The sequence below is a fragment of the Mchenga conophoros genome, linkage group LG19, assembly GCF_057382185.1.
Source record: "Mchenga conophoros isolate Kocher_MC1m ecotype Shallow Benthic linkage group LG19, M_conophoros_male_GT1.1, whole genome shotgun sequence".
NCBI lineage: Eukaryota > Metazoa > Chordata > Actinopteri > Cichliformes > Cichlidae > Mchenga > Mchenga conophoros.
The window spans coordinates 29,740,617-29,752,122 of record NC_140544.1 but is presented as its reverse complement, the minus strand read 5'-3'; the positions used below and the strand labels follow the sequence as shown (position 1 = coordinate 29,752,122).

Below are 11,506 nucleotides of genomic sequence, written 5' to 3'. Positions count from 1 at the left end.
CCTGGTTTAAAATGGAGATAAACAAGAGACCTTTCACATGCTATAACTTGCTTTGACCACTTATCTATCCCACATGGAGATGGTTCATCAAAAAGCTCTTTCAACTTCTTTCTCCTGTGAATTAACAGTTCAAACATCCTGAGCTTGTTACTATTCCCATGTCATGGATATTATATTGGTTGAGTTTTTGTTATGTCCCAATTAAGAGAAAAAGAGAAAAACTATGTTGTTATAAAGTCAAGATGGAACTTTTTAGTGATATATTTGATTTTATATGGAATAACCCCAGTGCTTGTCTTCTGAGGTTGATTCTTTCACAACCTTAAGAGCATAAGAGCATATACTTCCTGCCATAAAAGACATCTACAGGAAGCGGTGTCTGAAAAGGGCTGGGAAATCATCAAAGACCCCAGTCACCCATCACATGGACTCTTCACCCTCCTGCCCTCTGGGAGGCGCCACAGGAGCCTCCGGACTAAGACCACCAGGTACCGGAACAGCTTCTTCCCCACAGCTGTCAGACTCCTGAACTCTGCCTCCTGACATCTGACCCACGTTAACTCATGGACTGAACATACACACACCCACAATGGACAACTGTACCCTCAAACACACAATAATAACATGGAGTGAACCACCACTCACAACCACTAGCACTTTATATAGCCTCTGTAGAAACTATCTACACCCTCACTTATCTTAACTGCACTACTGTATAGCTCTGTGTAAATAATCATTCTGTACATACGATAATTTTTAATCCTACAACTGTTTACAACTTGCATAGTTCCCATTTCTGTATAGCTGTATATCTCAGATTCTGTAAAGTTATTTATTTCATATTCTGTATAGTTTTTCATATTTATATCCTGTTCATAGCCTGTACATAGCTTGTACTCACTACAGCCTGTACATACTTATAGTTATAGAATATTCACAACATACTTCATACCGTGTACATTATAACATACCATAATAGACCCATTTCTGTAGTATACTTACATATCTATACTATTGCTAATATATATTGTAATATATCTATATCACTAAAGCACTTCTGGATGGATGCAAACTGCATTTCGTTGCCCTGTACCTGTGCATGTGCAATGAAAATAAAGTTGAATTCTATTCTATTCTATTCTATTCTATATGGCTCTCAGATCTCATGGAAAACTAAACAATTAAATCTCATTCAGTGGAAATCTCATCCAGCACACAATCCACTGATATATTAACTTAAATAACGTAAGCCTTCTCTGTCACATTTAGGTCTCTCTCCAATAATATGCTTTGGTTGTGTATTGGCCAACAGAGAAAGAAATGGTACTGTACACTGGAGGCGGTGGTGGATGTTACGGTACTCCTGTCTGCATCAGTGAGCGTCCCGTCTGGCTGATCAGACATCTGAAACAAAAGAGACAATGCATGGGAAAAATATTAGTTCAAATTCAGTATAAGTCATCTTCAGCTGATTTTGTCTCTGTGACACTTGGTGGCGCTGACCTGGTAGCTTGTTGACTTGTCTGGTTGCTTCCTAAGGCACAAGCGGAGGAGGTAACAGACAATGCAGAAGATGTGGGACACTAAAGTGAAGAGGGTGATCGGATGCATTGGACCTGTGACAGTGAAGGGGAAAAACATGAAAAATTACAATATTACAGCATCCTGACAATCCACCGATCTTTATGAATTTTTATGGCAGGGATATTTACCTAATCGGAGCACGGAGAAGAAGAGCAACCAGAACATGCAGAGAATGGGAGCTACAATGACCTGGCTAATGGCTGCTCTGTGGATTCGCTGGTTGAGTTTGGTGGGAACATAAGCATAGTAGATGTTGTATCGATCGACCATGTGCTTCAGGATCGCGTAGAGCAGACCTGGAAGAAAAAAGTTAAACAAAAATGCACTGATGATGATGTCTGCAACATGAAACACACACAGGGTTTGATCAATCTAATGAGGATTGTGATGTACAAAAAGCAGAGTGTTTGTTTCCTGAGTCCAAAATGGGACTTGATGGGATTAAATAGCTGAAGGCTCGGGCTCCCATTCTACTTTTGGAAACTCTAAGAAAAACAAATAAACCTGCAGTAAGTGATTTGTTGTATTTTATGATACTAAAAGGTCTGACAGATGTAATGGGATGTGAGCACTCAAGACTTTGTATGTCAGGACTAGGATTTTAAATTAAATTATGGATTTAAGAGAGGAAATTAAAAGATACTAATACGGGATAAATATGACCTCAAACTCATTTACATCATAAAACTTTGAACTCAGACCAGACCAGTGACAGATATTTAACTAAACATCTAATCCCTGGGATATCCTTTAATAGAAGAAAAGAAATGCAACTTCAACAGTGTGTCTTGTTTTTTTCTACGTGTTAAATGTACAAATTTACAGGAAAAGAAAATTTTTGTTAATTCACAGAAAATTATTCTTATTTATTTTATAGTTTTAAAGTTAGAAGATAGAAATTTATGCATTCATTCAAATTTTTCCAAAGCCTTTTGGTGAGTCAGATTTTTGTTTTTGCCAAACAGGTTCTTGCCCCTGGGCCTTATTTTTTACACCCTGTTCTAGTCCCTGTTTTTGATCAATTGGAAGCTAATTTTACATTTTTTGCCTTTAAATTAAAAAAAAAAAAAATCTGTTGTCTTGGTCTTCTTTATCAAATGAAAACTGAAATCTAGAAGAAAGAAAAAAAGCAGGTGAAATGCAAGCAGACACAGAGTTTGGTGCATTAAAGGCGGCCTGTTTTTGACTGACGATTAGATTGCAGAAGTAAATAGAAGCTCGGTGAGCGCCGGGCAGAGACAGGAGCAGAGTGGGCGTCTGGCTCACAGCTCGCTGTGTCTGAGTGTCTGGGACTACAGCAGCAAATTCACACAGTCTGCATCGGACTGGCAGGCAGCAGAGGAGAGTGAGGTTACAGTACGAGGAGACACAGCCTTACACAAACACGACTGAGACGGGACGTGTTGGGATGCAGATGGCTGAGCAGAGAGGGTGAGAAGAAGAGGTAGATGGCTTTACAAGAGTGTAGTTGTGTGCTGCTCACCAAAGGGTGTAATGATGGGACACGTGATGCTGTAGGTCATACTGACAGCAAAGATACACATGGTCCAGGCGTACTCAAGGCCAAACTGGAACTCATAAGCTTGACTCTGCAGAGACAAAATAAACACAGCTGGCTTCTTAAAGTTTAAACCAAACAGCGTGTTAAGATGCCAAGATAAGCACCAAGGCTCTGCTTACCCGTTTGACATGAATCCGCTCAGCTTGGGATTTTGCAAAGCAGAGGCGCAGTGCGTACACCGTCAGTGCAGGGATACGTAGCAATTCCATAGCCGTGCCAATCAAACTGGATGTAATTACGTAGTTTACAAAAAATGCACCGTTGTCAGGAAGAAACACACACCTGCATTAAGACACAGACAAGAAGTGGGCTGCTGAGACTCAGTTTTAACCAAATAATTTCCAAATAACAAATAAAATAATAATAAAAAAATATACATCAGATTTCACTTTGGCTCAAAGTCATCTTCTTGTGCATCTGTGCGGTGCTTTCCTGTTTTTAGCTCGCTCTCAAGTGAAGGGACTCTGATGAAGCTGAAAGCCCCATTATCAACACTAATGTCCTACAGTTGGACAAAGGACCGCAAACTATTACTGCAGCAAAAATCAACTTTTTTACCTGCAACCCCAGTAAAAACCAGAATGCAATGATTTAAAAATCTCCTAAAGCCATAATTTATTCACAATAGAAAAAAAACATATTGAAATGTTTAAACTGGGAAAACGTCCCAATTTGAAAAAAATATTAGCTCATTTTGAATTTGATGAAAGCAACACATCTCAAAACTACTAAAAAGAAACAGCTAGAAAAATGCTTTGCAACTAATTAAGTCAATGGCAACAAGTCAGTAAAAGAAGAAGGTGTAAGAAGATTTTTTGACATACGTTGCCGCCATCAAATTCAAATGAATTCATATTTTCTGAGGTTAAACATTTTTTTATGTTCTATTGTGAGTAAAATATGAGTTTGTGAAAATTGTAAATCATTTCATTCTGTTATTATTTATTTATTTACTTCCACAGAGTGATCTAAAAAATAGCACCTGAGCAGATAGCAGTGTGTAGCTGCACAAGAAGATAATCGTGGAGTGGAAATAATGTGTTTGATTGCACTTCTCATTACATTTTTTGATCTTACTGAAATTTTAAATCCTTCTCTTCCAGGAAGTTGACATCAAAGAGCCAGGTGAACAAGAGGTCAAGGCTAGAGCAGAAATAAAATAGAAAAAGTGCATAAACATTACAAAAAAGCCACAAAAACCCAGGAATAATTCAAAAGAAGTAGATCAAAAAGGGAAATCACTGTAGATGTACCTGGACAGACCAAGTGAAGGCAGGATGATGACCATGAAGACCAGCAAGAAAAAACACTTGTGCATCGTCACTTGATTCTCACCAGATCTGAGACATGAAATGATCCAATAAGATGAGAACATGCGATACATATTTTGCAACATATATCTAAAAAAACCACACACACACAAAAAAAAAAAAAAACCACAAAAAGAAAAAAACAACATAATAAATTCATGAATTAAAAGCCCAAAATGGAAAAAACAGTTGACTCTTTGTACCCATTAGCACAAACTACATTTTTCACTACAGTAAACAGTTGATTTGCATTCGGTCCTTCACACATCACGCCTGCACAACACGTTTGTGGGGGTGGTTATGTAAAGAAAGGGTGCTTATAGGTTGTTCTTATGCACACTTGTTCTTCCTCCTGCTAGTCACCGCACATAGAGGAAACGGTGCACGGTGACTACTGTTCATATCATTATCCTCGCACGGAGATCTCTATGACAACCTGCCCAGAATAACAGTGCAGGGAGAGTGGCAGAGAGAAGGAGGGAGAGAGAGGGGAGAGAGTAAAAAGAGCAAGAGGGTGAAAAAGAAATAAATTAGATGGAAAAAAAAGAGGAACGCTGATAGTTGAGAGGAAGAAAAACCGCTGCAAGTAAACAAAGCAAAATATCCACATTTCTATTTCAGATGGCTGAGGAGAGCAGTAGTTGATGACTACCCAGTACCTGGTCCAGTGGGACTCAAAGAAGGCGGAGTAGTAGACAACAAAGGGCAGGAGCACTGAAAACGCCCACAGCAGAAGGGTCGGGAAGAACTCTGTAACGACTGGGCTCTGCATTGGACAGCAAAATGGCGATTGATGAAAGTGAGGAGGTTCACAATGGAGCACAGACGTCAGTAAGTTTAAACTGCTCTGAAACTCTAACCCTCAGACTCTCCACGGGCCTTGTGACGTTGAACTTGTCCATGGTGTTGACGATGATGGCAGGAGTGGTGAAGAAGAAGAGCAGCAAGAAGAGGAGGATGTTGAGGAGGACGCAGCGGAGCCACCACCGAGATCCACACACTGACAGGTTTTCCCTATCGATGGGAAAAATGACGAGCCTCAGTTACCAATCATCCAGCAAGATGAACACAGTTAACATATTACCCTTCTCTGATGTACATGTACTTTATGTTTTGACATATGCCTGAAATAGCCGGATGAGTGGTCTCTTCTAAGAGCGGTCCAGCGTACTGGGTAGAAGAGCAAGTTTAAACCAGCTCACTTCAGCTCCCAGTCCCTGCTCGACCTCTCAGCCTGCGACTGCCACAGTTCATGCGTAGACACAAACACACTGCAGTCAGTCAGATGTGAAGCTCAAACTGTGAGCCTCCTTTGATTAATCCCCATACATATGCAGCACTCACTTGTTACATAATCTCTGCATTTGCTTTCTGAGATAAGAAACATGCACCGCAGCTAATCCAATCGTGGATGCTGATTATGCTTTAGACGGTGTTTGCGATCTGCTACTTACAGCAAACAACATACCGATAATCTTAAATGTCTTTGAAGTTGAAACTTATGAAAAAGAAGCAGGAATAGCAATGCTAATGCAGGCACCGATCGCTGAAACATCCACATTTTGTGTTATTTACATAGTGCCTTTCAAGAGATGGTGGATAACTAAAAAGCAAACACAACAGGAGAATTTAAACACTGACAGTCAGATAAAACCAGGAGGATTTAAAAATAGAAGAACTAAAACAAATGAACAAAAGCAAATTTAAACTAATGATTCTTTCAGAGTCCAGTTGATTCCAGTGGGGTCCACAGCCAAAGAAGCATCGAGTCCTTTTGCCTTGAGCCTTGTGTGGAAACAGCTATCAAGGCCTGATCCAAGGCCCTCACATTCCCACTGGTATTATGTGTCTGCAACAGGTCTTTAATATGAGTGAGTGCCTGTCCATGCAAGGCTCAAAACATCATCACAAGAACCAAATTTTGAGTCTGATCAGAAGCCAGTGTAAAGAAATCAGCATCAGCTGTCCAGTGGCCCACACACATAAGCTCAACATGTAACACACAATGAGAGAGCGAGCGAGAAACCTTATTTACTGGAAGAAAAAAAAGGTCTGGTGAGTCTGCTGGAGTACACGTTACGTTGCTGTCTGATTGCAGTTATAACACCAACAAGGAAAATGTTGTACAGACTTAATTTTAGCCATGTTTCATAGCTGGTAGTAAAGGGAGTGACTCAAAGCTTCACTAAGTACTACACAGGGTACAGATTCAGAACCAAAGTTTAACATAATACCATAAAGAGCCAAGCCTTTCATCACCTGTGGGATGGATATAACCTCTGTTTGTCACTATTCAGCTGTAGAAAAGTATTCAGCAGAACAGAAACTTTTGGAACATTCAGAAACTTAAACAAACACATCATACATATGACACTGACGGTAGACTTTAAAAGTGACTTTATATTTGGTTGATAGACACAAAGTACAATTAGCATGGGGCCCGCAACAGAAACTTGGGGAACACCACAAGACAGAAATACAGCTATACAGAGTTATTACAACCACTAAGCAACAAAGGTCTGCCTGAGAGTTATGAGAAGAACCACATCAAAGCTGTTCCACCAACTGCCCGAGCTTCTAAAACCAAAATTACGGTGATCAAAAGTATCAAAAGCAACACTGGGATCAAATAGTCTCAATAAGCAACATTTGCATGATGCATACCTCAGCTCTAAATTGGACCCTTTAGGTCCAACTTCACAAGCTAAAGCTGCACAAACAAGCATGACTAAAACCCACAGAATGTCGATCTGAAGTCTAGTCTTGATCCACAGGTTACCAGAGATACCAAATATGTCAGGCATAATTACAGGGAAATGTGTCTAAATGATGCACAAGTCATGTAAAATTGGACATTGTGCTCAAAATGTGTTTCTGTTTGATTTCCTTTGGCTGCTCCAGCTTCCTACCACAGTCAGTAGACAAGCAGGTTAGATTAATACATTTCTCGTGGTGTAGATGTGAATGGGTGTCTGCCCAGGGTGTACCCAGCGTGTGTGCTGGAATAGGTCACCATGGCGATATGAAGAGATCAGAATGACTCACACAGCTGTCAATTTGGAAAACTGAGACTTCAAAGACAATCAGGAGAAAATCCAAGAGTAGCTTGAGCTTTTAAAAGACATTAGGGCACAAACAAACGTGACAGTTCTCACCATATAATATCACTTGGAGCAGGTGCGTAGCTGACGTCCCATTTGTGCGACTGCACCACGGTGCTGATGCTGGACTGCTGGGGCCTGCGACGACAGTTCACGCGACCGTAGTCCTTCACAATGCTGGAAACCAAAACAAGATGTTCAAAAGGCATTGCATCACTACTCAGCAACGTTACCATGAATTATGTGGTCACTCTCTGCCGTGACTGCATCTGTATGATGAGAGAACCTATCAAACACAGACCTCAGTGTCACGCTCTTGTTTACTCACACAGCAGTCATCCGCTCATCGCGAAAGGTCACAAAGGCGATGCCCAACCTCTTCATGGTGATGCGGTTCTTCTCAGCATTAAACTCATCTGTCCGCTTCTCTTCTAATTCACTGTAGTATTGCTCTGCATCCACCTGCAGAAAAAAAAAAGAGTTAAAGGATATGTTGCTCACTTCATCTTTCACTCTCAGATTTACACTGGCAAAAATATCACATTGCTGCTTGTGTTTACCTATTTTTGCATCGCAGTGCCATCCAGTGGTGATTCTCTTCCCATGCAGTGCAATTAAGTTGCAACTGTACACAGAAGGATATGAACAAATCTTACCTTTTCAAAGCCGCAGACGTCACAGCAGAAGATCTGAGCACACGGATGAGTCTTGATCATGATTTTTCCCTCCTTCTGGGCCTTTGTGGCAAAATACAGCCTGCCTTTCATTGCCTTGCGCCTGAAAAACGACAGTGTCCTCAGACAAGAACCATATGATCAAAAACTGTGATGCTCCAGTCCGTAAAAGCCGCCGTACCTCTCCAAGTCCAGCCTCATTAGCTTGTGGACGTCAAAGCAGAACCGGATGTCGGTGACAGTGCAGCTTGGGTAGGCCTCACTGGTGAAAACAAGAAAAAATGTTCATTATAAGGAATTTTCTAAGTGTGGATGTGCATGAATAAAATGATAGACAGCTCTCCAATCAAACACAGGAAGATTATTTAATCTAATGAAGAAAACATGTGTACTGGAAATGTTTGGTGATGAGTCCTGGGTCAGAGATCTCCTTGGGTATGGAGGTAATCATCAGTGTCCGAGCCACCTGTAATAAATAACACAATATAAATAAATCCGTTATACTTTCTTTTAACGGCTCTAGGGAAGCCAATGCCAGGTTGTTGCCTATATAGTAGTAAACTTCTCTGATCCACAGAGATCAATCGCAGTTTCATTGTTAAGGTTTACATGTTAAGGAAGGAAAAGTTTCATTAACTTTCAGATGGACTGCCATAGGACTTTGACTTAAAACTTCTCAGGATGATCCATAAATCGATTTCTTTTAATACAAGAGTACTTATTCCTTTTTCCATTTCTTTAGTTTCTGATGAAATGTTAATAGTAATGACAAACCCATCAGTCCTAACTGCACTAATCAGAGAACGCAGGCATGCTAACATGCCAAACTAAGTGGGTGAATAGTTGGTGGTTTGCAGAATCCTTTTATAGATCTTTATAGTCTTATTCTCTGAAGACAAATGAATAATAAAAAACAATGATATCATTATTGATCACCAATGGAACGCCCTATTCTCTGCATTTAACAGAGGAATGCAGCACCTAGGGAGAAGCCAGAAATCCAGAGCACGTCGGTCTTTACATTTAATTTTGTTTTAAAATATTTTTGCTGTGTTATTTTTTCTTGTATTTGATTTTTGAAACAATAAAAAAGACCTTTTGGTTAGAATCTCAATAATTTGACTTTATCTTTTGCTGGATGGACCTTGATGGTATAAAGTGTGACTGGATGATGACAGACCTTCTCATCTTCTCTGTATTCCAGCTGCAGCGAATGGTGAGCCATACACAGCAACGTGATAATGAAGTAAACCAGAGCCAAGACGCTGTGCAGCCACAGAAAGCTGTCCCTTCAAGGAACATAAACAGAGCAATTACAGATTTGCCCAGGTTTGCTCGCGGCTCTGGGATGCTTCATGAGATCTGATGTCATGCCTGCATTGCTGGACTTACTTTGCACTAACATTCGCCAGGGTTGTTCTTCCAAAGTTTTCAGGACTGTCTCCTGTAGAGATAATAAAACGTGACACAAAGCGAGACGTTTTAATTTCTGTAATGACTTAAAAGGAAGCCCCTCCCCTCTTTTGTCTGGGAGAGGCCAAGAAATGAAGCAATACTAAAATGTTTTCCATCCAGTCAAATGAAATATCAGCCATCTCAATGAAGTTCAAGTTCAAACATGCCTAACTGCGCTGTTTTAACTTGGGAACCCTTTGTTTGCCGTCACCATGGCAGCCTGCCTATGGGTGTTGGCCATTTTATTTAATGATGGTGACAACCACCAGTAATAAAAACATTACTGTGGACAGCCCCACTCCTCATAGACTTCATCCTGTAGTGGAAAGGCTTCCTCAACACTTCCTACAAAATAAGCACACAACTGCCAAAAAGGCATTTCTGTTGCTATTTAGCAGCCTGTTTAGTGTGTCGCCCCACCCCTGGCACCTACATGTGTATGTTAAGAGGAAATTAAGCACTTTCTATTTCTATAATCAGACTTGGGCAAGTGCTTGATGACTTGCCACTGGTGTGCCAGTGACTCCCTTTAGATGAAGTGCAGCCTTTGTGCATGTAATCAGTGTTTATTTTGGTTTCACTGACCTTTTGACTTGTTCCAAGTTTTGAAAGAGATCGGGTTGTTTTAAACTCAGCTGTACCATGAATTGTTAAAAGATAAAGTTTATGTGCATTTAACCGAACTTCTCTTTTTATGAAGAGTCCGGTGTGTTGTTATCGGAGGTTAAGGATATCCCTTGACTTTTCAGTGAGCTAGCTAGACCATCACTTCAAGACCAAAATACCCAGGAGGTTCCCGGAAATGTTGACCGGCAGGATTACAGCCAAAGACAGCAGGGTAACCACTGTCATGAGCAGGATGATGTGGCGCTGGAAGGACAAATATGTCACGGCATCAATGCCACATTTACTTCGGATCTCCTCATCCCTGCAACAGAACAAAGAAGATGCATTCTCAGAATCTCAGAGGTTTTCCACGCAGCGTGATAAACATGCACATTTTTCTTCATGTGGCAGTGGCTCCATACAGGCCGAACCTGGATAAAAATGACCCTCACAGCTTCTACCTCATCCTGAGTAAAAAACTGTGGCACCACTACTTTGGTGTCAGAATCTGTGGTTACCAGATCAGGGAGGTTCAGGAAACCCAGTGTCATAAAATAGAAAAAAAGGCATGAAAGAAAAGAAATGCACGTTGGTCTCATGGTAGCCCACACATCGAGAACTCACAGGGTGGGTTTGCACTTCGCCTGGGATCCCAGGGTGAGCCACTGGCAAAGGAGAGCTAAAAACAGAAGCACCCAAACTCCACCATAATACTATGGAAACCATGGATACCACCGAAATTGCTTTTTTATAGCTCTAAATCTGTTGTGTGGAGTCGAGACCCGAGCAAGTGCAAATATTCAACAGGAAACCGTGGCACCAGCGGTCGCATGAGCCTAGACTCTTTTGTTTTTTTTAAACATTTTCTTTGCTAAGTGAGATATAAGACCAGACTTTCACGTTCAATGGTGACATCAGCTTTGAAGACAACAGGCTGGCGAAGGGTTGGAAGCCAAGATGAGAGGAGGATGAAACAATTATAGGAGCAGCTGCTTTAGGTTTACTTACTTCATATGGTAAAGCGATGACAGCCATGAGCAGAAGCCCTGAAAAAAAGAATCATAAAACAGCCAGTGAACTGGTTATTGAAGACATATTACACGTTTCGGCAGTTATATATCTGGTGACTTGTACTCAACCTCCATTTGAATAGTAACACGGTCTGCAAAGTGACACAGAGATGGAGATTTAATAGGTCTGGAGCTGTAATCAGTT

General features: G+C 40.8%; 1 protein-coding gene across 3 annotated transcripts in view; it reads right to left on the bottom strand.

The window, feature by feature from the left end:
- tmem63c (transmembrane protein 63C) overlaps nucleotides 1–11,506 on the bottom strand; it is a 42,392-nt gene that overhangs the window by 5,157 nt on the left and 25,729 nt on the right. For all 3 annotated transcript variants that reach the window (XM_085258259.1, XM_085258260.1, XM_085258258.1), the window contains exons 5-22: nucleotides 11,300–11,337; nucleotides 10,471–10,613; nucleotides 9,623–9,674; nucleotides 9,411–9,519; nucleotides 8,623–8,696; nucleotides 8,412–8,492; nucleotides 8,213–8,333; nucleotides 7,885–8,018; nucleotides 7,611–7,733; nucleotides 5,316–5,469; nucleotides 5,115–5,221; nucleotides 4,399–4,485; nucleotides 4,223–4,288; nucleotides 3,265–3,427; nucleotides 3,068–3,173; nucleotides 1,713–1,880; nucleotides 1,504–1,616; nucleotides 1,333–1,404 (exon numbers count right to left, since the gene is read on the bottom strand). In XM_085258259.1, the coding sequence (XP_085114385.1) occupies nucleotides 1,333–1,404; nucleotides 1,504–1,616; nucleotides 1,713–1,880; nucleotides 3,068–3,173; nucleotides 3,265–3,427; nucleotides 4,223–4,288; nucleotides 4,399–4,485; nucleotides 5,115–5,221; nucleotides 5,316–5,469; nucleotides 7,611–7,733; nucleotides 7,885–8,018; nucleotides 8,213–8,333; nucleotides 8,412–8,492; nucleotides 8,623–8,696; nucleotides 9,411–9,519; nucleotides 9,623–9,674; nucleotides 10,471–10,613; nucleotides 11,300–11,337 (1,911 nt within the window). The remainder of the gene's footprint in view (nucleotides 1–1,332; nucleotides 1,405–1,503; nucleotides 1,617–1,712; nucleotides 1,881–3,067; nucleotides 3,174–3,264; nucleotides 3,428–4,222; nucleotides 4,289–4,398; nucleotides 4,486–5,114; nucleotides 5,222–5,315; nucleotides 5,470–7,610; nucleotides 7,734–7,884; nucleotides 8,019–8,212; nucleotides 8,334–8,411; nucleotides 8,493–8,622; nucleotides 8,697–9,410; nucleotides 9,520–9,622; nucleotides 9,675–10,470; nucleotides 10,614–11,299; nucleotides 11,338–11,506) is intronic.